This window comes from Stegostoma tigrinum, chromosome 6, assembly GCF_030684315.1.
Source record: "Stegostoma tigrinum isolate sSteTig4 chromosome 6, sSteTig4.hap1, whole genome shotgun sequence".
In the NCBI taxonomy this organism is placed as follows: Eukaryota; Metazoa; Chordata; class Chondrichthyes; order Orectolobiformes; family Stegostomatidae; genus Stegostoma; species Stegostoma tigrinum.
This window is the reverse complement of record NC_081359.1, coordinates 23,419,540-23,443,613: the sequence shown is the minus strand read 5'-3', so window position 1 is coordinate 23,443,613 and position 24,074 is coordinate 23,419,540. Positions and strand designations below refer to the sequence as shown.

At 39.9% G+C, this 24,074-nt stretch overlaps 1 protein-coding gene across 5 annotated transcripts in view; it reads left to right on the top strand.

The window, feature by feature from the left end:
• The window catches only part of LOC125453382 (kelch-like protein 1), a 351,831-nt gene extending 329,837 nt beyond the window's left edge, over positions 1 to 21,994 (top strand). For 3 of the 5 annotated variants that reach the window (XM_059646486.1, XM_059646483.1, XM_048532886.2), the window contains 4 exons: positions 5,677 to 5,889; positions 11,121 to 11,292; positions 13,359 to 13,424; positions 20,993 to 21,040. In XM_059646486.1, coding sequence (XP_059502469.1) covers positions 5,677 to 5,889; positions 11,121 to 11,292; positions 13,359 to 13,418 — 445 coding nt within the window. In that variant the 3' untranslated portion in view covers positions 13,419 to 13,424; positions 20,993 to 21,040. Of the gene's footprint in view, positions 1 to 5,676; positions 5,890 to 11,120; positions 11,293 to 13,358; positions 13,425 to 20,992 lie in introns of all 5 variants that reach the window. The other 2 variants (XM_059646484.1, XM_048532887.2) reach the window with 1 other exon arrangement.
• Positions 21,995 to 24,074: the final 2,080 nt, after the last annotated feature.

Sequence of the window (24,074 nt, the reverse complement as noted above, 5' to 3'; positions counted from 1 at the left end):
TTGAAAAATGAAGCACTTTCAGCTCCCTTGAAGAACTTTACCAGCATACCATCGATTAATGTTGCAGTGATGATATAACTTTCCAAAACCGTATCCATTTATGAATTGAGTAACTGAAAAGAAGACTAAAGATTCTTCCGAAGATGAAGAAATGATGATTCCCCTACCATTTTTAGGATGAGAATTTCTCTTTTAGTAATTAGTGGTGCTGCTTTCGTACTCTGTTTGAGGCTGCTGCTCCTCAGCAAATAATGACATCTCACAATTCCAACTGAAAGTAAGACTTCACCATCACCAACCAGAGAATAAATTTGAACTTTTGAGAAATTAGAAGCTCTGGGGCACTTGCATCAGAACTAAGACTCATAGGAAGCTTGCCTGTATAATTCTGAACCTCCAATTTGATTGAAAATTCAACATTAGTATCTGTCAATCCCTCTTCAAGAGCTACAATGGCAATAGGAAAGGCATCTGGAGTCATAGAGAGCTGCAGCACAGAAAATAAATGCCCCTTCATGTTGCTTCAATCAAAAACAACCACCTATCTATTCTCAGATAATAAAATGTGAGGCTGGATGAACACAGCAGGCCAAGCAGCATCTCAGGAGCACAAAAGCTGACGTTTCGGGCCTAGACCCTTCATCAGAGCTCTCTGATGAAGGGTCTAGGCCCGAAACGTCAGCTTTTGTGCTCCTGAGATGCTGCTTGGCCTGCTGTGTTCATCCAGCCTCACATTTTATTATCTTGGAATTCTCCAGCATCTGCAGTTCCCATTATCTCTGACCTATCTATTCTCATCCCATTTCTCAGTACTTGGCCCATATGTCTTGGCATCTAATTCCAATGTTCTTCAGCTATCCTCTCTGTGGCCAACATGGACCATTACTGCATTTTTCATCACTTTTGATGTGGTGTAGCGTCAACGCACACTTTGACTGCAGTATCTTCATTTTCTTCTGGTGCATCATTCTGAATGTCTGAATATCACTTTGTTGCTTGATCGTGCTGTCATCTTTTGTGGACCCAGTGTCCCATTGTATCTAGAGAATCGTGTTGTGATACAGATTGTTCATTTGCTGCTAAACACTTTTTTGCCTCCTTTTCAACTGTCTTCAACTTCCGAAAGAGATTCCCTTGTGATTGCCTGGAAAACACGCAGTTTAGTTGAGAAATTCAGTGATATTAAATGTCTGTGATTTGTCCAGTGAAGTTCTAAAGTGGTTCAATGCCACTCAGTGGTGTGGGTATGTTTTTTAGGAACATATGAATTAGGTGCAAGAATAGATAGTTCAGTCCTTCGAGACTCCTCCGTTATTTAACGTCATCATGGCTGATCTCATCCTGGTCTCAGCTTTACTTTCCTGCCTGCTCTCCAAAGCCCTTTTCATTAAAAACATACCTATTTCTTTCTTGAATCTGTTATTAATTCTTCCTCAACTGCACTCTGAGGCAGTAAGTTCTACAGATTCGCAACACTCTCAGAGAAGTACTATCTCCTCATTTCAGTTTTGAACCCATTTCCTCTCAGTCTATATCTATGACCTTTTGTTCGAGACTGTCCCACATGGGGGAATATCATAAGACCGTAAGACATAGGAGTGGAAGGAAGGCCATTCGGCCCATTGAGTCCACTCCGCCATTTAATCATGGCTGATGGACATTTCAACTCCACTTATCCGCACTCTCCCTGTAGCCCTTAATTCCTTGCGAGATCAAGAAATTATCAATCTCTACCTTGAAAACATCTAACGTCCCAGTCTCCACTGCGCTCTTGACGATGAATTCCACAGGCCCACCACTCTCTGGTTGAAGAAATGTCTCCTCATTTCCATTCTAAATTTACCCCCTCTAATTCCAAGGCTGTGCCCATGGGTCCTAGTCTCCCCGCCTAACAGAAACAACCTCCCAGCATCCACCCTTTCTAAGCCATACATTATCTAATAAGTTTCTATTAGATCTCCCCTCAATCTTCTAAAGTCTAATGAATACAATCCCAGGATCCTCAGCCATTCATCGTATGTTAGGCCTACCATTCCAGGGATCATCTGTGTGAATCTCCGCTGGACACACTCCAGTGCCAGTATGTCCTTCCTGAGGCATGGAGCCCAAAATTGGACACAGTATTCTAAATGGGGCCTAACTAGAGCTTTTTAACGTCTCAGAAGCATCTGTTCAACATCCACCTGATCAATCCCCTTTAGAACTTTATATACTTTAGTCAGAACCCCGTTCATTTTTCTGAACTTCAGCAAGTACAAGCCCAGGCTATTCAACCACATCTCATATGACATTCATCCCTGGAATCAATCTGGTGAACCTCCTCTGAACTGCCTCCAATGCCACCACATCCGTCCTCAAGTAAGGAGACCAAAACTCCAGGTGCAGTCTCACCAATGACTTACATGGTTGTAACAGCACTTGTTTACTTTTGTAATCCAGTCCTTTTGCAATAAATAGTAGGATTCCATTTGACTTACTTGTTATATGCTCTTTTATTATTCATTGACCAGATGAGGGCATTGCTAGCTAGGCAGCATTTATTTCCCGTCCTTAAATTACCCAAAGGGCAGTTCAGAGTAAACCACATTAGAATATAGAACATAGAACAGTACAGCACAGTACAGCCCCTTCGGCCCATAATGTTGTGCCAAACTTTTACCCTAAACCTAAGCTCTATCTAACCTTTACCCCTACCTTATACTATCATCTAACTGCCGATCTGCTTAATAGCTGCTTAAATGCCCCTAATGAGGTCAACCCCAGTACCCTCTCCAGCAATGCATTCCATGCCCCTACCATTCTCTGAGCAAAGAACCTACCTCTGATGTCTCCCCTAAATTTACCTCCACTCACTTTAACACTATGACCCTCGTAATAGCTACCTCCACCCTCAGAACAAGATTCTGGCTGGCCACTCCATTGCTGTGGGGTCTGGAATCACACATAGGCCAGACTAAAGGTAGGGATAACAGTTTCCTTCCTAAAGGACATTCATGAGCCAGATGGGTTTTTCCTGACAATTGACAATGGATCCATGGCCATCATTAGATTCTTAATTCCTCCTATTTTATTGAATTCAAGTTCTACCATCTGCTGTGGCGGGATTCGAACCTGGGTCCCCAGAACATTATGTCAGTTCCTGGATTAACAGTGCAGCGATAATACCATTAGGCTGCATACCCACTTACAGTAACTCCCGCACAATTACCTCCAGATCCTTCTGCACTGATGAACATTGAATCTACTTCCCATTTAAATAATAATTTGCCCTTTTGTTCCTTTCCAGCCAAAATGGACAAAGTCTCACTTATCCACATTAAACTCCATTTGCCAGATTATGGCCCATTCCCCTGGCCTACCAATATCTATCTGTAAACTCTTTATCTCCTCAGCTCAGCCTGTTTTCACATCTATTTTTAGTATCATCCACAAATTTTGCTATGTTACACCATATCCCTATTTGCAGATCATTTATACAGGTTGTAAATAGTTGAGGTCTGAGAACTGAGTCGTGCAGCACCCCATTAGTTACAGTTAGCCATCAAGAGAAGGACCTTTTGTACCGGCCCTCTGTATTCTGTTAGTCAGCCAATCCTCTATCTAAGCCAGTACCCTACCTTTAACCCCTCTTGGCTCTAACCTTCTGATCAGTCTTTTGTGTGGCACTTTGTCAAATGCCTTCTGGAGGCCTTGATACACCACATCTGCTGAATCCCCTTTATCCCACTTAATGGTTATGTCCTCAAAGAGCTCCAGCAAGTTTTTCAAGCATGACTTGCCCTTCATAAAACCATGCCAAAACTGGTAAATTGAGCTTTGATTTTCCAAATGTTCAGTTATCACCTCCTTTATCATAGACCCCAGCAACTTCCCACCACATTGGTAGGATTTCCTGGTCTATAGTATTCTAGTTTTTAACCTATCTCCTTTTTTGAATAAGGGTGTCGCATTATTGTGTTTCCAATCCACTGGTACCTTTCCAGAATCCATGGAATTTTGGATTATCATAACTAATGCAACCACTATCTCTGCTGCAACCTACGTTAATACCTGAGGATGCAGGCCATCTGGCCACAGAGACTTATCTGCTTTTAATCCCAACAGTTGTAGTAAGTTCACCGAGTTCCTCTGTAGTAACTGCAGTTTTTGGGAAGAATTTTTTTTCCACAATAAAAACAAAGACAAGATATTGGTTTGATGCCTTTGGTAGTTCTGAGTTTCCGACTAAAATCTTGTCATTTTCATCCCCTAAAAGGCCAACATTTACTTTCACAATTCTCTTCCTTTTTACATAATTATAGAAGCTTTTGGTATTAACGCTTCTGTTTTCTGCTAGTTTCCTTTTGTATTTCAACTTAATGCTTTTGACTTTGTTTTTAGTAACGCTTTGCTGACTCTTAAAGTCCTACCAGTTCTCCAAAATGCCACTAACTTTTGCCGTATGATATGCTCTAGTTTTTGCATCTGTCATCCTTGACGTTCTTGTTAAACCGTGGATGTCTTTCTTTTTACTTTTTTACTGTTCCTATACCTGTCAAAAATATACTTTAATTCAGAGTATTTAGTTTCTCCCTAAGCATTTGCCACAACAACCCTTAATCTTTCATTATAAACCGAGCCTAAGACCTGACTGATGATAAGTGAACGGGAATAAATCGCTGCGAGTCTTAATAGGAAGAGGCACTTGCCTTACATCACAAGGTATAGTTTACTGCATGATAGCAATAGGTACAACTGACATTAACTAGCTAGGCATTACAAAACAACGCTAGAAATGATATGTCTGTCTCCATTGGAACGTGATGCTAAACTGACTGTTTCTCTACCCAAGTACTTTACATCATCAGATTGGTGGATATAATGCAATGTCAATATTGACTCTTTCAGAATTCATTACTTTATAAACATGTTTGTCACCAGCACCAAAATCACCACCACCTCCAAGAAAAACCTAAAACAGTGTAAACTAATGAATATTTCTTAATTTAACATTTACACCATCCACTGAGACACGGTAAAACAATGCTTCATTAGAACCTCCCTAATTCCCCAGCCCATCTGGCATTACTGATAATGTACTGTAGATAAGAGCACAACAACAATTAACCTCCTGTGGTCCAGCCTTTGGAAGAGCAGAAAGGAGATGAAACCATATAATTTCAAGGATGAGCGCTTTCAGTTATGCAAAGAGGTGGGTGAAACCAGGATTAAGCTTTTTAGAAGAGAAAAGATGAAGGTGGGATTTCATTATTGTGTTCAAAATAATAAAGGATTTTGAGAGCAAAAAAAGGAAATATTATTTCTTCCATCAGGTAGTTGTTACCAGCAGATTCAGATTCAAGATAATGATAAAACATTCCATGTGAAAATGAGAAGAACATTTTTATGCAATGGTTTGTTTTGATCTGGAATACAATGAATGAAAGCAAGTCATAGCAGACTCAACAGAAATTCAAAAGGAATTTGATAAATATTTGAGCAGGAGGAGTTTGCTGTGCTATGCAAAAAGGGCAAGGGTAGCTTCTTTCAAAGAGCCAACATATGCACAATGGGCCAAATAATCTCTGCAGTGTTGCATTATTCTGTTGTTCTGGTTTAAATATTGTATGCCACATATGACCTACTAGACAACGTTCATAATGAAGAATTAATGAGCATCTTTTACTTTATCAACAGGTTGTATGCTGTTGGAGGGAGAGATGGGAGCGCTTGTCTCAAATCTATAGAATGCTATGACCCGCACACCAACAAATGGAGTATGTGCACTCCCATGTCCAAAAGAAGAGGAGGTGTGGGTGTAGCAACATGTGATGGTTTCCTTTATGCAGTTGGAGGCCATGATGCTCCTGCATCGAATCACTGTTCTCGGCTTTCAGACTGTGTAGAGAGGTGAAAGTTTTTTTTTACCCTTTGGCAGTACATGGTTCATATCTTGTGAAGAATGAAAGTCCATTGAAATTCTAAATCTGGAAGTAATAGTCTTCCAGATTTATCATATGACTTTTTTGCTTAGCAATTTGATAAGCAGTAAGTATTTAGACGAGCTAGCATTTTGCGTTATCAATTGTCCCTGTAAGGGCTTTTCATGCCCTCTACATTTTAAAGTATTCCTACTCCATTCCCATTAGCCAGTTGAATAAAGAGTTAACAATGGATACATAGGATAGAATTTAATGCCCTCTCCTCCCCGCTGCCAACTTTAGTGGTGGCATGTCCTTAATGCCAGTGGACAACTAATCAAGCAGGAAGATGGCAGGTGTAGACCCCATCACCTCCTTGCCTACCCTTCAGTTACATTTGAAGTGAGAATTCTCATGGATAGCAAGGCTCATGGATAGCCTTCACTTCTGTCTACCCATTGAGACACTGAATCAGGACATTAATCCCATTCAGCCGCCCCAAAACTTCGCTGCTGGTCTTCACCCAGTTACAAGTGGGACATTCATTATGTGGAAAGCCTGCGAAAGCAAACCACTGTGTGGGTTGCTGAAGCACTTCTAAGGCAGTCCCCCCTTTCACAGGTACTCAGGATCTAATCTTGCTGTGAGCTACCACCCTGCTCTTACTGCTGAACTCCTCCAAAATCACTCCCCCATGACCTGCCCAGTCATTGCTGTCCTGCAGCACTGATGTGTAGCCTGGACCTCGAATTGGTACAGTCCTGGCGGCAATCCCTCCCTTTACTGGGAAGAGCCAATGGCTTTTGATGATTTGAACCTTGAGAAAGGCTCACTGCTGCCTAGTTAAGTGATATTTAACTAATCAGACATTCCTAAATAGTGGAGATGTAGGACTCCTGTGAACCTTATAGCAGATAGGTGAAATCCTCATTACCAACACAAATTCCACTGTGGATTTCCAGTAGATTGAGGGACAATCCTTACTATCAGCTGAATTTTCAACTCTTTACAAAGAAATCCATCCAGACAAATGCTCTACTGAAATAATTTAAAGCTCAGTTTTTGCACAATTACCAGGTTTGTACAACTGATTAATGGACAAGATATTGTTTCCATATGTGGTGGGAAAATTATTGGAATCCATAATTAAGGGGAGACTGACTGAGCACTTAGTAAAGAAACTAATTAGAACAAGTCAACATTAATTTGTGAAGTGTATATCATGTCTAAAAATAGCCTAATCACATATTTTGAGGAAGTAAATAAACTTAGGCTTTGTCCCAATCTATTAGGATATCAGACAGAGAGTGCTTGTGCCTGGAACCTGGCCCTAGACTTGTAGTTGTACAGACATGATTTAATTAACCCTGAACAGCTTTTCATCAATAATGAACAAAAATAATCCTTATTCACAGCATGTAATGCTCAACAATGCATCTTAATATTCCATTTAACTCACTCCAAGAATGTCCAATTCTTTTGAATTGCATTAGCTTGCAAAAAAAGTAGCATCATTAATGCTTGCACATCTAACTGAATAACCCATCAAATCATGACTGTCCAAGTCTAAATTAACCTAAATTTTGATATCAGGTCTCATTCACACAATTGAATTAATAACATTTAGTTTGGCATTAAAAATGTCATGTCTGAATTCTTGGGAGTTTATGCTTTAAAATCTGAAATAAGTGTCACAAAAAATTATATATTGTGTATAAGATTACACATTTTAAATGTAGGTTATTATAAAAATCCTTCATATTTAATATTTCTTGGCGGGTATAAACTTCAAAAATCTATAGAAAAATGCATTTATAACAAATTTTGTGGAGATAATGATTTCTTTAAGAGAAGTAATTGAAAGGTCACTGCTGACAATAAGTTTTGTTTTAGACAAGGCTTCCTGGAAATGACATTGCCCTTGACAACTGCTTGCTTTGCTCATAGACTCCCACTGGGGCTGTTTCGAGCATTGACTGAATGGAGAGAGCTTTAGTATCTGGAGTTAGTTGAAGGACAAAATGCCTGTGAGGAAAGGTTGCTCAGCTGAATTCTCCTATTTTTGAAAAGAACACTTTTGCTGAGTTCAAGACAAAACTTGTTCATTAACCTGCAAGAGTGATTGAAGAGATTTCTCAAAATTGTATTTCCTGACCAACTGAGATGTAGCTCTGACTATAGCTGTAGAACCAAGTGTGAACCTTGTTGTGAGTAAACAAGGCACCTCAGAGTTACAGGGAACTCTTGTCAAGGGGAAAAGTAGTTACCTTTGAATGAGATGCCCCAGGTGTGTGACATAGTGTCTGGCTCAGCACTTATGGTGATTGTCCATAGTTTGCCTGTACACAGAACTGGCTTGCCTCAAAGGAATGATTTGGCAAACATGCAGATTGTAGCTTCTCCAGTATCACGGAAAATCCAAGTGATATGAAGGAAACTGAGCACCTAATCATATATATCCGAGTAATGGTTAAACAACGTCCATCAGCAAAGTACCATGGACAGATATTTTGTTACTTGAAACTTCCCTTGTGGATTTACCTCATCAAAAGTCTGTATGTTCAGAATGCTCAGAAACTGCAAGGGTGCAATCACTGTGATGAGATTGTATTACAGGCCTCCCACCAGCCAACGGGAAATAGAGGAACATATATTTGGACAGATTACAGAAAAATACAAACACAACACAGTTGTTGTGGTGCCTTATTTTAACTTGCTGTATATTGACTGGGACTCCCTTAGTGCCAGGTACATGGATGGGAAGGATGGAATTTGTTAGGTGCATCCATTTCTTGAAGCCAATGTACATAATCCAACTCTGGAAGGAGCCATATTAGATCTAGTATCAGGGAGTGAGCCTGGCCAGGTGATTGAAGTTTTAATGCAAGAGCATTTCAGGAGCAGTAACCACAATTAGTTAAGCTTTAAGTGACTTGTGGATAAGGATAAGAGTACAGATAGTCCTGCTATAACACATGTTTTGTTAACACAAATTGGCTGTAACACAATTGATGAATAGTGAACATTGTTTGGATGATGGAAGTTTTCTCCTGTATAGGTATAGCAATTTTCTGTAGCAATTTCCCTAAAACGCAATTTTCTTATAGCACGATTTTCTATAGCATGATGCCACGCAAGAACACAACCATCTCATTTTAGAACTACCTGTAGTCCTTAGCTGAAAGTTCAAAATTGGAGGAAGGTTAATTTCTGCAATATTAAGCAGGAACTGGAGAATGTAAATTGAGATGAGGGTAAATCTACATCTGGCATGTGGGAATCCTTTAAAGGCCAATTGCTTAGATCTCAGGAGCAGCACATACCTGTGAAAATGAAGGATAAGGATGGCAAGACTCAGGAACCTTGGATGACAAGGGAAGTTGTAAGCTTAGTCTCGTCCTGTTTTATAGGTTTCTGTGTGATTCTCCCTTATTCTTCTAAACTCCAGTTAATATAATTCAAATGATGTAAACTTTTCTCATATCACCACCATAGAAGCCACTCCTGGGAACCTTCATTGCACTCCCTCCGTAGTCAGAACATCCTTTCTTAAATAAGAACCATTACTGGTAACGTGGTGGCAGAAAAATCAACTAAGCCCTTCACTTGATATGGATGGCCAACAGAAAGCCAGTCAGGTCAATATTCTAATTTTCTATCCATAATATTTCAGGCACTTAACGTCTTCTGTATACCACTCACAGACACAAGGAGCTTCAGATATGTACCGTTAGACCCTTAAAACAATAATCATAGTACAGAGTCATGCATTTCCTTGTGATTAAATTGCCAAATGGAGGTCTCAGAACATGTTGACTAACTTTGGCACTTTAGAATTAATTTGTAGCCATGATGTAAGATGTTCTCTGAAACAAATCAAGGAGAAGTTTTGAGATCAGAAGGGCAAACCCTTCATGTCACATGATGTAATAGTATTCCAGGAATGAGTGGCTCACAGGAGCCTGCCTGTGAAGAACACTTCAGATTATCATGAACAATCTTGGAACAGCAATGGTTGACAAGGGATTTTGTAAAGGTGCATAACATTATGAGGTGCAGAGATAGAGTGAATGGGAAGGCACTTTTTATTTCATTTACAGAGGGTTTCATAACCAATGGAGGGGAGGCATGTTTAAAGTAATAGGTGGAAAAAGTTGAGAATTTTTTTTTCAGATTGTGGCAGAAAAGGTATTTGAGTCAAAAACTCTCAAGATTTGAACCAATCTGTGTAAATTCAGTTCAGGGCAAAGGACTAATCACTGATCTCTGATAGTCCTCTCGATTCTCAAAGTATGAGCCATTGTTCGACACAAATTTGTCTTCAGTTATTGTTCAGATTGCATTTTCGTAGAATGGGTAACTCTTTTGATAAATACAAGAGTGGAGAAGCTCTTAGGGTCATTGAGAGACCATGGACGAAAAACTGCAAAATGGGATGAGTGTGGTCAGATCTCTGAATGCTATAGATACCATGAGCTGAATGGCCTCCTTCTGTGGTGTAAACATCCAGGAGTTTACCTCAGTTACTCAGCAGAGCAAGGGCAAATGATGTTGAAAACGGAAAAATTACAAGAATCAGTTAAGTCCGCTGCCACTAAAGCTAAATTGGAAATAATGAGATATTTAACTATTGCTGAAAAAAGCACAGCTTTTTGTCTTGTACTCATCAGGACAATTTGCAAGCAACTCCTAAGTAAAGCATTCTACTAATCAGAGTCCACTTGTCATCAAATCAGCAGTCTCCTTTCATATTTTTTTAAATAGGTTTATAGGTTGAATTTCCCCCGAAATTCGTGTTATATATTGTCCTGATGAGAGCAAGACAGAAGACTTTGGCAAAATGCATAATTTTCAACAATACTCAATTTTGTGTTTATTGAACAAACCTGGTTGATAGATTTTATTGAAAACCTGATATCAATAAGTTACTTAATTTGCCATACATGGGAGAAGTATTTCATTTTATGTTGTGACTCATGGACTGATGGCACTAGAGCGTCAGTACACTCCTCCAGCTTTGGTTATAACAACATTAAAAAAAAACAAAACAAGACAGTACAGCCAAAGATCCTTTCCTATTGCAAACATTTAAACAATAGGCCATAGGAAAATATAACTTGTATTGTTTATGACTAGCTTGCATTGTTAATTCAGTCAACAATGATATACAGTTCTGGAACATTTTTCCTTACATTTTGTTCCTTCATTTTCACATATCAGATATGATCCAAAGACTGATACCTGGACAACAATAGCTTCGGTGAGTGTTCCCCGAGATGCTGTTGGAGTCTGTCTCCTAGGAGACAAACTGTATGCAGTTGGTGGATATGACGGACAAACCTATTTAAACACGATGGAATCGTATGATCCACAGACCAATGAATGGACACAGGTAGTAAATATTGTAAAATTTTTAAAACTGCTGATTTTTAATAGTGCTTTCGTTTCTCAAATAATTGAGTTTTTAGTCGATAGTAGGTGCAAATTTGTCTTGTGTTATTAAAGTGTGTTTTCATGGAATGTAAAATGTAATAATGCAGAAGTTCTGATTGTCACTGATTATTACAAAATTATATTTAAAAAGATTTTATGCTGACAAAGTACTTTATCATTTCTTCTAAATCTTATTTTGTAAGCATTTAATTAGAGAGGTGATTAACCTTACTGAATATTTAAAGACTGGCAGTGTAAGTGGTACAAGTAGGAAGATTTACAGTTTCTCTTATGCACAGAGCTTATTTTTTAAAGAGTTACTAAAGCACATTCAGTTTCACCTATCTCTCAGCCTTTTGTTCCAAAAGGAATTAGTGCCAAACGATTAACAATATAATGCCTGGAATAATAAATTAAGACAGACATCATAAAAGGCAGTGATGAGTTTCTGAAAGCCAAATGATTTGTGATTTATAATGTTTGTGCAAACAGGATTAAATAGAAGCTAGAAGTATGGTATACTACCTGTGTAAAGGATTTATGCATCTCTAAAATATGATTAGTCACTGGTGACATGCTATTAATCTCTGGCTTTATGTAGAAGACAGTGTGGGAAAGGGGAGAGATGGTGAGGGGGAGGGTAAAGTCAGTCACAGCATTGAAGAAGTCATTAATAGACTGAATGAATACAGAACAAATTGTCAGTGTAGAACCAATTCTTCCTGTTCAAATTACCTTCAGTTGAGTTCAAGTGTTGGCCTAGGTATTCTTGTAAATGAAATTTGCAGATAATAAGCAGAATGGCAGCATTTTGGAGAATTTCGCATACTTCTGTAACTTGATAAGATTAAATGCTGAAAGCGATTGTAAATTCCAGTTGGTTTTAGCCTACTTTATAGAGTGGGGAAGTGATCAATGCCTCTCTGAGTTAGAATTTGACCTTCCGCTTCTGGACCTTGAGTTGAAACCTACAGGGGGCAGAAATACACATCTCAACCCTTCCCATGAGGAAAGTCTTTGCCACACTGACCAGTGCAGATCTAGGCTGCCACATATCAATAGCATGCTGCGGGGGGACCTTAAGATGGACTTTAAACTGATGTTCAGAATGTGGCCCTTCAGCAGGATGAAGTCCTACCTTCAAGAGTTGCCAGCCAATCAGGGTGATCAACAGCTCAAGCAGTGGCAGAACTCAGCTGTGGATGTTGCAGTGACTTTAAGGGGGCCAACGGAGAAGAGCAATGGATTGCATAGGACCAAGGCGAATGTAGACCCTGGCCTTTTAGGCTAGGAGAGAATCAGGAAGCCTACAAAGTAGGGGCATTGGGTTAGGGAAGGGTTTTGATGGCTTTTTGAGGAGGAACAAAGGGATCATACCAGTTGTGGATAGGTCACCCCTAAAAGTGCACCACTGTTAAATCTTTTAAATAACAGTACTCTGAATCTTACCTATCTGCACATACCTACTGCTTTTGGCATGGACAATATGTTATTATGTCAAGTGGCTTGTCAGCAAACTTGATTGCCCATGTTTTAGAAAGTGGCATGCAGTCTGCCAATTTGACTACCTGCCTACCGTTTTATGGGCTGGGTGGGTGTGGGTGGTGACATTAGATATCCATCATATTTTACAAGCCCACGTCACCAAAAACATACCCAGCCTAGGGCTGTAAAGTCCACCCTCTGGATTCAGACTGGTTCATAGAAAGTTTTCTTAGTCTGCAAAACGGCTGTATAAAATGCAACAGAATATCACACCTGCTTAGTTTGATACCACATGACACAATTTTAAAGCCTACATGAAAATGTTGGCATCCATCCACTTTCTTAAAAAAAACATGCTATACACATATACAGCCATGAATTTGAAGTACTTTAGGACAGAAAATTTCCTGACTGAAAATTTCCTACCAAACACTATTGCAAGAAAAACCAACAGAATTACAGCCCTTGATAATAAAATGTGAGGCTGGATGAACACAGCAGGCCAAGCAGCATCTGTTCACCACTACTTTTTCAATGCAGGTGGGGATGGACTATAAGTACTGTCAGTCTTTACAGTGTCACCCACATGGCGAAATTTAGAGAAAAGTACGTAGTTCTTTATTCTGTCTTGCTTATATTGTTGGTTATGTTACTGTTGGGAGCACAAAGCAGTTTATTAATATCATACTCTATTTGGGGACTTCAGTCCGGTGTGTTGCTTCATGAAAATTAAGAACAAAATGAGAGTCCTGACAACAAAAGAGCTCAGTACACTGCAGTAAATCTCATTCCAAAGAAAAGACATGGGATTCAAATTGTTAATTCTGTTTCTTTCTCCACAGATGCTACCAGACCAGCTGGCTTTCTACAGCACTTTTTGTTTTAATTTCAGTATATTGCTACAATCCCTTGCAATTATTTTGAGCAACAACATGGTTTGACTCAGATATTTTTCTTTTCAAAATGTGCATTTAAAGAAAGATTGTTTGCTTGCTTATTTAAAGCCATCTCTCTCATTTAGTCCTCTGTTAAAATCAGGTCATTTATTCTATTTTTGCTGAAGTCAATTACCAGTCAAGGATATTGAGGTCATTACTTTATAGGCACATATTTACAGCTCCTGATGGTTCTTTCTTCATGTATTTAACACATTCTTTATGAGATGGTCCTCATAGGGAATAATTCTAAAAATTAGCTTGTTTTTTCTGGGTAAAATTTTTTTGGCTGTCTATTGCTGCAATTATTTCCACACTGCCACTTTTAATCATTTAATGCCTCAATTCAGACCCCAAACCCCTGTCTAGCACAGTTGGACACAGCACAAAATTACACTTAATTCAGCATTAATCGACAATGTCAGTCAAATTGATAGGATGATAAATGTTGTGAATAGAAAATATCACCCTCATGCAGCAAAGGTTGCTGTGTTTAATTAGTGTCTGGGCAAACATTGGTCTGCAACTGATTGTTCTACACTTGACCTGGGTCTGCGCAATGTCTCAGCACCAGCATCCATTAGTCTGATCAGCCAAAACCTGAATACAAAAAAAAAGTATCAGTACATTAAGGAAAGGATGAAACATTTTTGACATTTATTTTGTACTTTTTTATTTTCAAAACAATTGAACTTTTGATCGGTATTAATTATAGAAAGTACCATATAAATGATAAAAGATATTTGGGCTATAAGTTGCAAAATTCTTTGTGTCGATATAAGCATCAAAGTACAGGAGCAGTTCTTTAGTAACATATCTATACTGCCATGTATAAAAGCAGTTTGTTATTGAGGAAGTTTTATTGCCCAAATACAACATCAGTTCATTAGTAACATAGCCTTACTGGTCATAAGTGATAAGCAATGAGGTAGGAATTAATTAAGTGACTACTTTAATGATAGCACATTCCATGCAAAATAGCTGTTGAGTGAATGAAGAAGCAGGGGAATTATGTATATCAATAAATAAACAGTTTCTCAAGAATTTTCTTGAAATTACCTTGATACAGAGTCATGGAGTCATAGAGATATATAGCACAGAAACATACCCTTTGGTTTAACTCGTCCATGCCGACTAGATATCCTAAATAAATCAAAAGGTTGAAAAGATTTGCAGCTTCGGTTGAATAGGAGGTTGTAGAATGCTCACTGAGCTGGTGGGTTTGGTTGCAAATGTTTAATCACCCTGCTAGGTAACATTGTCAATGCACCTTGGCATGTCTCTGTTTGGCTTGTGCGATTACCGATGTGTTGTGTGTTGTCCCAGTTGAATTCATGTCCCTTGTTGCCCATGTGTAGTGAGACAAATGAGAATTGGTCATGTCTCTTGGTGGCTAGTTGGTGTTCATTAATCCGTAGAGTCAATTTTCTTCCGGTTTGGCCTGTTTAGTGTTTCTCACTTGCATAGTATTTTGTATCTTACCCCAGTTTTGCTGGTTTTGCCTGGTATTCCAACTGAATCTACATCAATAAACACATTGAATTAGATCCTGTGTACAAACCACTGAGAAACAAAACCAGAAGTAATACTAACCACCCCAGCAAACCGAGGTATATAGATATTAGAAACGGGACAGAACACTGACACTTCTCCAGAGGCGCACTGATGCTGTTATCTAGCAGGGTGACAAAACTTTTGCAACCAAACTCACCAGCTTGGTGAGCATGCCTACAAGCTAAATAAATCTAGTCCCATTTGCCAGCATTTGGCCCATATCCCTCTCAACCCTTCCTATTCACGTACCCATCCAGATACCTTTTAAATGTTGTAATTGTAACAGCCTCCACCACTTCCTCTGGCAGCTCATCCCATGCACACACCACACTCTTCATAAAAAAAACTTATCCCTTACATCTCTTTTAAATCTTTCCCCTCTCATCTTAAAGCTATGCCCTTTAGTTTTGGACTCCCCACCCTGGGGAAAACGACTTCAAAAAACTCAATCAAGTTATTGCGGTACAATATCTTAGCACAAAACCATGTTGACGATCCCTAATCAGTCCTAGACTTTCCAAATACATGTAAATCCTGTCACTCAGGTCCACTCCAACAATTTGCCCACTACTAATGTCAGGATCACCAGTCTGTAGTTCCCTGGTCTTTGCTTGCCATCTTTCTTAAACATTGGCACTATGTTCGTCAACCTGCAGTCTTCAGGCACCTTACATGTGACTATTGATAATACAAATATTTCAGCGATATGCCCTGCAATGACTTCCTTAGCTTCCCACAGAGTTCTAGGGTATACTTGATCCCCAGCGATTTATCCACCTTTGTGTTCAACACCTCCTCTTCCGAAATATGGGCATTTTTCAAGATGCCACAGTTTATTTCTCAATGTTCTTTATCTTCCATATCCTTCTCTACAGTATACACAATGCAAATTACTCATTTAGTATGTCTCCCATCTCCTGCAGTTCCGTAGATAGGCAGTCTTGCTGATCTTTAAGGGGCACTATTCTCTCCCTAGTTACCCTTTCATCCTAACTGCATTTGTAGAATCCCTTTGGACTCACCAAAGTCATCTCATGTCTCCTCGTCGCCTGCCTGATTTCCAACTTAAGTATACTCCTATTGCCTTTATGCTCTTCTGGGGAATCGCTTGTTTTTTTGCTGAATATACCTGGAATATGCTTTCTCCTTACTCTTGACTGAAACTTCAATTTCTCTGGTCATCCAGCACTCCCTACATCTACTATCCTTGCCCTTCACCCTAAAGGAAACATACTGTCTCTGGACTCTCAATTTCTCATTATTGAAGGCTTCTTATTTTCCAGCTGTCTCTTTCCCTGTGGGGGAGCTGGGAGGTGACTCAGGGAGACGGTGAGGAAAGAGAGCAGCTGAGACTAGTGCAGTTGTGAAAAGGCGTAAGTCAAACAGTCAGAAACAAAGTAGAGAACGAGTACAGGCCTCTTGCATTGAAATAAATGTTCTTTATTCATTAACGGGATGAGGACGTCACTGGCCAGGCAGCATTAATTGCCCATCCTTAATTGCCCAGAGGGCAGTTCGGAGTCAACCACATTGCTGGAGTTACATGTAGGTGAGACCAGGTAGGGATGGCAGTTTCCTTAAAGGACATTAGTGAACCAGCTGGGTTTTGCCGGCAATGGCTTCAGAGTCATCATTAGATTTTTAATTCCAGATATTTTTCAGCAGGATTCGTATCTGGGTCTGTGGATTAACAGTCCAGCGATAATACCACTAGGCCACCACCTTTATTTCTATGTAAGAGGCCTAACAGGTAAGGCAGATGAACTCAGGGCATGTTTAGGAACACGGGACTGGGATATCATAGCAATTACAGAGATGGCTCAGGGATGGACAGAACTGGCAGCATAATTCTCCAGGACACAGATGCTATCAGAAGGATTGAAAGGGAAGCAAGAGAGGAGAGGGAGTGGGCTTTTTGATTAGGTATATAACATTTTGTTTGTATTTACAGAGGATATTCTTGGGATTATGCACACGGAAGGTATTTGGGTGGAAGTGAGAAATAAGAAAGGAATGAACAACTTATTGGGATTGAACTCTCGCCACCCCCATCCCTGCCCCTGCCCCCCCCCCCCAATAGTCAGCAGGAATTTGAAAAACAAATTTGTAAGATACATGAACTCAAGTACATAGGTAATGTACTGATACTGAAAAGACTCTATCCAGATCCTGACAAGATGCAAATTGCAGCAGAAATGAAACAATCAACAGATATGAAAGCAGTGCAATAATTTATGAGCAGTTTGTCAAAGCTTTTGTCTAACTTGCTATCAGAGCATGAACTTTTGAGCAAACTGACCAAGAATAAGGAACAACCTTCTTTAGAATCAACAACAGCCACAGAAAAAACAGCTAGAGAGTTTATTTCTCCACTACAGGCGATTGATTTGGATACGATCAAGATATGGTCTCATTATCCGCACAGACTACAGAACAACCATCAGCGCTCAAAGTCTGTTGTTTCCTAACAATTGAGATGGGTCACCAACAATAGTTACTGCATGTAAGGGCTTCCATTTCTATCAATCCTTGCAAAGCAATTCCTGAAAGTTCAGAAGCAAGAACAAAATGCACACACTGCTTTTTTAATTTTACTGTGAACAGAGAACTCCCTCTTAAACCCTTATGGTCTGATTACCCCGGACAGTGCAGAAAGTGTGTGACACTGAGACAGTGATTTGTTACAGAGAAGGGGCGGTTAAATGAAAGAAAATCCCTGATATTCACTTTATACATAACAAATAACAATGTATTTATTTAACTCTAACAGCGAACAAATTAACAGAACTGCTGACAAACTGAACAATACCCCCCAACTCCTAACTATTCCCTAACTGAACAAAATTTTACTAGTATGTGATTCCAATAAACACAAGTCCCATGTATATAACCCAAGTAGTAAGAAAAAAAACTTAACTAAAACTCGGTCTCGTAAGGTCCACACAGAATGTGTCTTCTGGAATGCTTTGCCTTCTCTACTGTCTCTCCAGTCATAAACACCTTTTCTCTGCTGATCCTGCTGTCAGGGATACTTTCTCTGTGAAGTCTCTTCATTCGAAGTGCATGGTACCTTTTTATGGATAAGATGGTTAATTAGAGAGCTTAGTGATTTCTTGTGAGAGCTAGGGCTGCTTGTTTCTTCGATGGTGGTTCGCTCTCACACTGATTTTCAAAGACATATCAGTTTTCCTGCAATAACATCGGTCCAAGATTGTCAAGACTATCAGATTTAAATTAAATTGGCTTTCAATCGCTAAGTGCTTGGTTTGAATTTATTGGCTGATTCCAACTAGTTGCCAAAAACATCAGAACAAGCCTAAGGTTTCCAATCACAGTCAATTGTTACATGTTTCAATCTTAGAGCTGGCTGTATGTCTTCAGCTGCATGCAGATTTTTTTTGTATAAATCTCTAAGTTTAAAAAATTACTTTATCTCTTAAAGGAAACACACCCTCTACACAACTTCATAGCAGATTAGTGAAGGAGACATTTGAATTATGCTGAAGAACTATCAGTCATTTTTTTTAAAAAACTGCACAGATAGTTCAGATATCAAAATTTGAAATCTGGTTTAGTTACATGGCTAAAGATGCATGGAGTTAACTACAATTTAAAGAGGAACGTGTAAATGCAATAAATGCAGTTTTCTGCTAATTATTTCAGACATCATCGCTTCACCTAATATTAAAGCTTAGGGAAAGAAAACTCGAATAGATTAGTCTTTGGAACAAAACTTTCACTGGCTTCAGTTGTATTCAACTGGCAATGTTATATCAATACTTTAGTCAGTAATGACTTAATACATGTTTACAAAATGTTGGAGTTTGAATTGAATGTAATTTCTCTTCAGCTGCACAGTAATTATTTTATCCATCATTTTACTTGTATCATTAAAAATTTCATGTAAATGAGCTAATGCAATTAATCAAAGACAGACTCAAGAAATTCATAAAATCTTGTCAATCAGTGTGTACTGAGATTTGAAGAAACTAATTTGAAGATCATAGATCTCAGAAGATAATGACCCAGATATTCCTGTGAAGATCAGAAACCCTTTTTTCGACCATAATCTGATTTAAAAATTATCCACTTTAAATGCCTCCTGCATGAAAATTCTCAGATAGGGATCATCCTGTGTTGAACCTGTTCAGGAATCCACTAATCTGACAGTGAAGCGTTATTTTTTGTAGCAACCACGCCCACTTTTGGAGCGCTAAGAATGCTGTTTTTTATATATATTAAATAGCCCAACAGCATAGCCAAACAGTTTATTGGCTCCTGTGAAGTGTTGAGTCGGTAAGATGAGTGTTGGGTCAGGATAACTGTTACTTGTATGGTTAGGGTGCCAAGTGGATGATGGGAATGTACTTTACCAGGTGCGTAAGATCAATAGAGAGTCAAGCAGGGTGCCAGATGAGTGAGGTGGATAGTGGGTTGCATGAGCAGACTGCTAAATAGGGGAGGTTGCCAGCTGGGTGGGGTGCTGGGTGAGACCCCAGGTTGGTGAGGTCAGCAGCATGCTAGGTCAATAGGGAGCTGAATGAATGGAGTGCCAATGGGTTGAGTTGGTGGGGTGCCAGTTGGGTAGTATGCTGGCATGCCAGATAGGCAAAAGAGTGCCTAGGGGAGGTTTGGGTCATGGAGATGTTGAGTTCTGCATTTGGGGATAGGGACTTTCTCTTGTGTTTCAGAAATGGCAGGAGCTGTTGGATCTGGGGTGGGGATAGCATCTGGTGCCAGGGGGAAGGGGAGGGGAATGGGTCCAGGGTTGTCAGGCCAGTAGATTGGGTGTGAGAATGTCTTTGTGGGTCATGGGTATTATCATGTCTGATTGAGGAGGAAGTGGTGGGTAAAAGTCAAACCCAAGCCCAGTCAAGGATGATGTGCTTTGGGCCCTTCAGGTGTGAGAAGGTGTTAGTTCTAGAGTGGTCATGCTGGCAGGGTAGGGGGAAGTATCATGCCCTGAGGGACATGGGGAGGATCAGGTCTTGGAGAGATAATTTGGGAAGGGGTAGTGGGTGTTCTGTTCTAGTATTTAGTAAAGGTAAGGGGTCAGAGAAGGTGTGGATGAGATTGTTAGTGATGGCTTGTGGAGTTAGTTTAATTGTTGCACAGGAGTACGAGCATATTTTAAATTATCTAACCTTTCCTGGCGAACCGCTAAGTTTAAGGTCTCAGGCATTTCCCATCCTGTTGTTTGCATCAGGGATTCTGCAGGGTCCTAAGGCATTGTTCCAGACTACACTGCTGCAATGACTCACTAGCCTTTGAAAATCTGGGGCATTATTTTCTTTCATTGCATATTTGGTACATTAATTGCAGTAAAATGGTGAATGGAAAGGGAAATATCTGTTGAAATCAATATTAACTTCAGGACTACAAGTTTTGATTTTGAAGTTAGCAGTCCCCAAATGCTGTTAATAAATTGCATCTTCAGAACTATTGTTTAGTTAGGTAACATTTGATTGGGGTACGTGGATTTGCGGTATAAATTAAATAAACATTTATGACTGTGTCCAGACCCATCAGAGATTTTAACAGAAAGGTACAGTGCAGCAAACAGGTCATAAGTAACAAAGTAAAGACTTGTGGCACATTGTGTATAAACTACCTTTCCAGCTTTGTCAGAATTTTATGAATGTACTGACTTCTTTCAAAAACTGACAACTGTTTCTGCTCCAACAGGCAGCATCCCTAAACATCGGGAGAGCTGGGGCCTGCGTTGTCGTTGTCAAAATGTGAAGCTGCATTCATTGTGTGAAGCTTTCCATTCTACTGCTCTGAACTGGTATCTATCATATGCTGTTTCATCACTGATTCTCACTAGCAATCAACTGAACCTGTACACCAATGTCAATTCCTTTGAAGACGTCATCTGTGAACATTCAGTATATGACAACTGAAACAACCTAGTGGACAATGGAAAGAATGCAAAACATTCAGTGATCAGCAAAACTCCTGATCAGCACAAAACCAAACAGAGAAGAAATTGAAGACAAATCCTTTTCTGAATAAAAATTCTTGGCAGCATTGACACATTTTAATCAAGACTTTAGAATTGCTACTTCGCACTGCCTATCTGCAAATCACTCTAAGCACTTAATGACTAAACTGCCAAATCAGTATTTGAATACAACGGATTTGTTCCACCACAAAAAAATTAAAATGTATGGAATTTGGATATGGAATGGCCTCCTATCATGGAAAATGTATTTGTATAAAGAATTGTCCAATATACATTCCAAATGAGGCTTCTGTAACCAAAAATTCTCAAAGCACATGCTCATCATCTTTCAGTAAGTCTCTCTGTAATAATTGTGTATAGATATATTGAAACTGCAATTTTGGAAGACCAGAGACTGACCACACTTCAAGTGTTTTTCATGCCAGTAAGCAATGTCATGTTCCCCAGCGTGTGGCCATCGGGCCCACAGTGAAAGAAAATATAAGCAAAGTGTATCGTATTAAAAAAAACTTATTAGAACCTCATCATGGTGAAATATTTCTTCTTATTTAATTCTTTCTTCATTGCACAGGAAAACCTACAGCAAAACCCTCTGAAAGTGATTGTTGTAATTATTTTGTGATTAGACAGCGCAATGTTTAATTTCTTCTATCCGAGATAATTGGTAAAATTTAAATTTCTTTTGAAATCTTATGGTTATTCTTGAAAGACTTGCATGTATGTAGCACCTTATTGAATTAATTATTTTGCACAATAAATTACTTTTAAGGCATTGTCGTTACTATATAGTCAGTTGCAGTTTTATCAATGGATACTGTTGTTGCCTGCAAGTCAAAGGTCGCGAGGTCAAATCCTGCTTCACAGATGGGAGCAGAAAATCCAAGTGAATGTAATGGTGGGGTGGGGTGCTACACTCTTGGAGGTGCACAATGTCAGAAGGGATTTTAAAGTGAAGCCCTGAGGTATAAATTGGGCTCAATGTTTTGAGCATGGTGAGTGTCCTTCCAGCTCTGAAATGGTTTTTCTGTTGTGTTCACACATTTGGAAGGTGATGTGCACAGAATGCCATAATGGTACAGACCTGGGAGTGAGAAGTGAACACTCTCTTGAAGTATGCAGAGCAGGCAGTCCTTGATGTCAGTCAGTGTCCAGTACTGACTTGACATCATCAGTGTAATTTTGTGATGCAGTTTTCCCCTTGTCTTCCTCTCTCAATCATGCACAGCTATGCAGAAATAGCAAGGTGGAATCCCCTCCATCTCCACCCCACTTTATTATTATTATTTGCATGTTAAATGTTGATTATTTGTTCTAGCTGTAACTATGATCCTGCATGCTTTCCACACTTGTTTGAAGTTGTAAAAGCCTGTAGGTGGGTGCAGAAGTAATTGTTCTCTGGGTTCAAACCGATTACTCTAAGATAGAGGCGATGGCCGAGTGGTACTATCACTGGACTGTTAATCCAGAGACCCAGATAATGCTTTGGGGACTTGGGTTTGAATCCCACCACAGCAGATAGTGGAATTTGAATTCAATAAAATATCTGGAATAAAGAATCTAATGATGACCATGAAAGCATTGTTGATTGTTAGAAAAACCCACCTGGATCACTGATGCCCTTTAGGGAAGGAAACTGCCATCCTTACCTGGTCTGGCCTATATGTGACTCCAGACCAACACCAATGTGGTTTACTCTGAACTGCCCTCTGGGAAATTAAAGATGGGCAAAAAATGCTGGGCCCAGCCAGTGATACCCTCATCCCGTGAATTAATTTTTAAAAAAGGTGCATAGAAGGCAGTGCAACTTGGAAAAATGGACAAAGGTCATTTTAGATAGGGCAACCAGCTAAAAGAGGAAGGAAGAGGGCGTGGACAACAGCTTTTAGTGGGAGCCTATGTCTGCCAAGTGCATTCAGGAAAAAACTGCCCTGCCTTAAACTCAGTGAGCAACAATGCATTAGTGTCTGTCCTTTAAAAAGGACTCCATGACTGAAATCTGGAACTGGATTTTTCAAATTTGGTTGAAGTGGAGGCAGATGGACATGCAATTTGGTTCCATTGGCTTCTGTTTCATTTATCCCCATGATCCCAAATATAAGCCATTTTGAAAGACTAGCTTGAGGTCAGGTTGGCTTCCCAATGGATTGAGACAGGATTCTCAATCGGCAAAGCAGGTGGTTCACTTTGAAGTTAATATGGTCTAGATTATCATGGTGGGCTCAGAATGTAAAGGGGTGGCGTGACAGCTGAAGTAAGTAGACCACCATCTAATCCTGATCCATGATAACTTTCAAGCCATTGCTATAAATGACTGGCCCTCTCCTGAAAAGATAATAAAATGTGAGGCTGGATGAACACAGCAGACCCAGCAGCATCTCAGGAGCATAAAAGCTGACGTTTCGGGCCTAGGCCCTTCATCAGAGAGGGGGATGGGGTGAGGGTTCTGGAATAAATAGGGAGAGAGGGGGAGGTGGACCGAAGATGGAGAGAAAAGAAGATAGGTGGAGAGGAGTATAGGTGGGGAGGTAGGGAGGGGATAGGTCAGTCCAGGGAAGACGGACAGGTCAAGGAGGTGGGATGAGGTTAGTAGGTAGGAGATGGAGGTGCGGCTTGGGGTGGGAGGAAGGGATGGATGAGAGGAAGAACAGGTTAGGGAGGCAGAGACAGGTTGGACTGGTTTTGGGATGCAGTGGGTGGAGGGGAAGAGCTGGGCTGGTTGTGTGCTGCAGTGGGGGGAGGGGACGAACTGGGCTGGTTTTCGGATGCGGTGGGGGAAGGGGAGATTTTGAAGCTGGTGAAGTC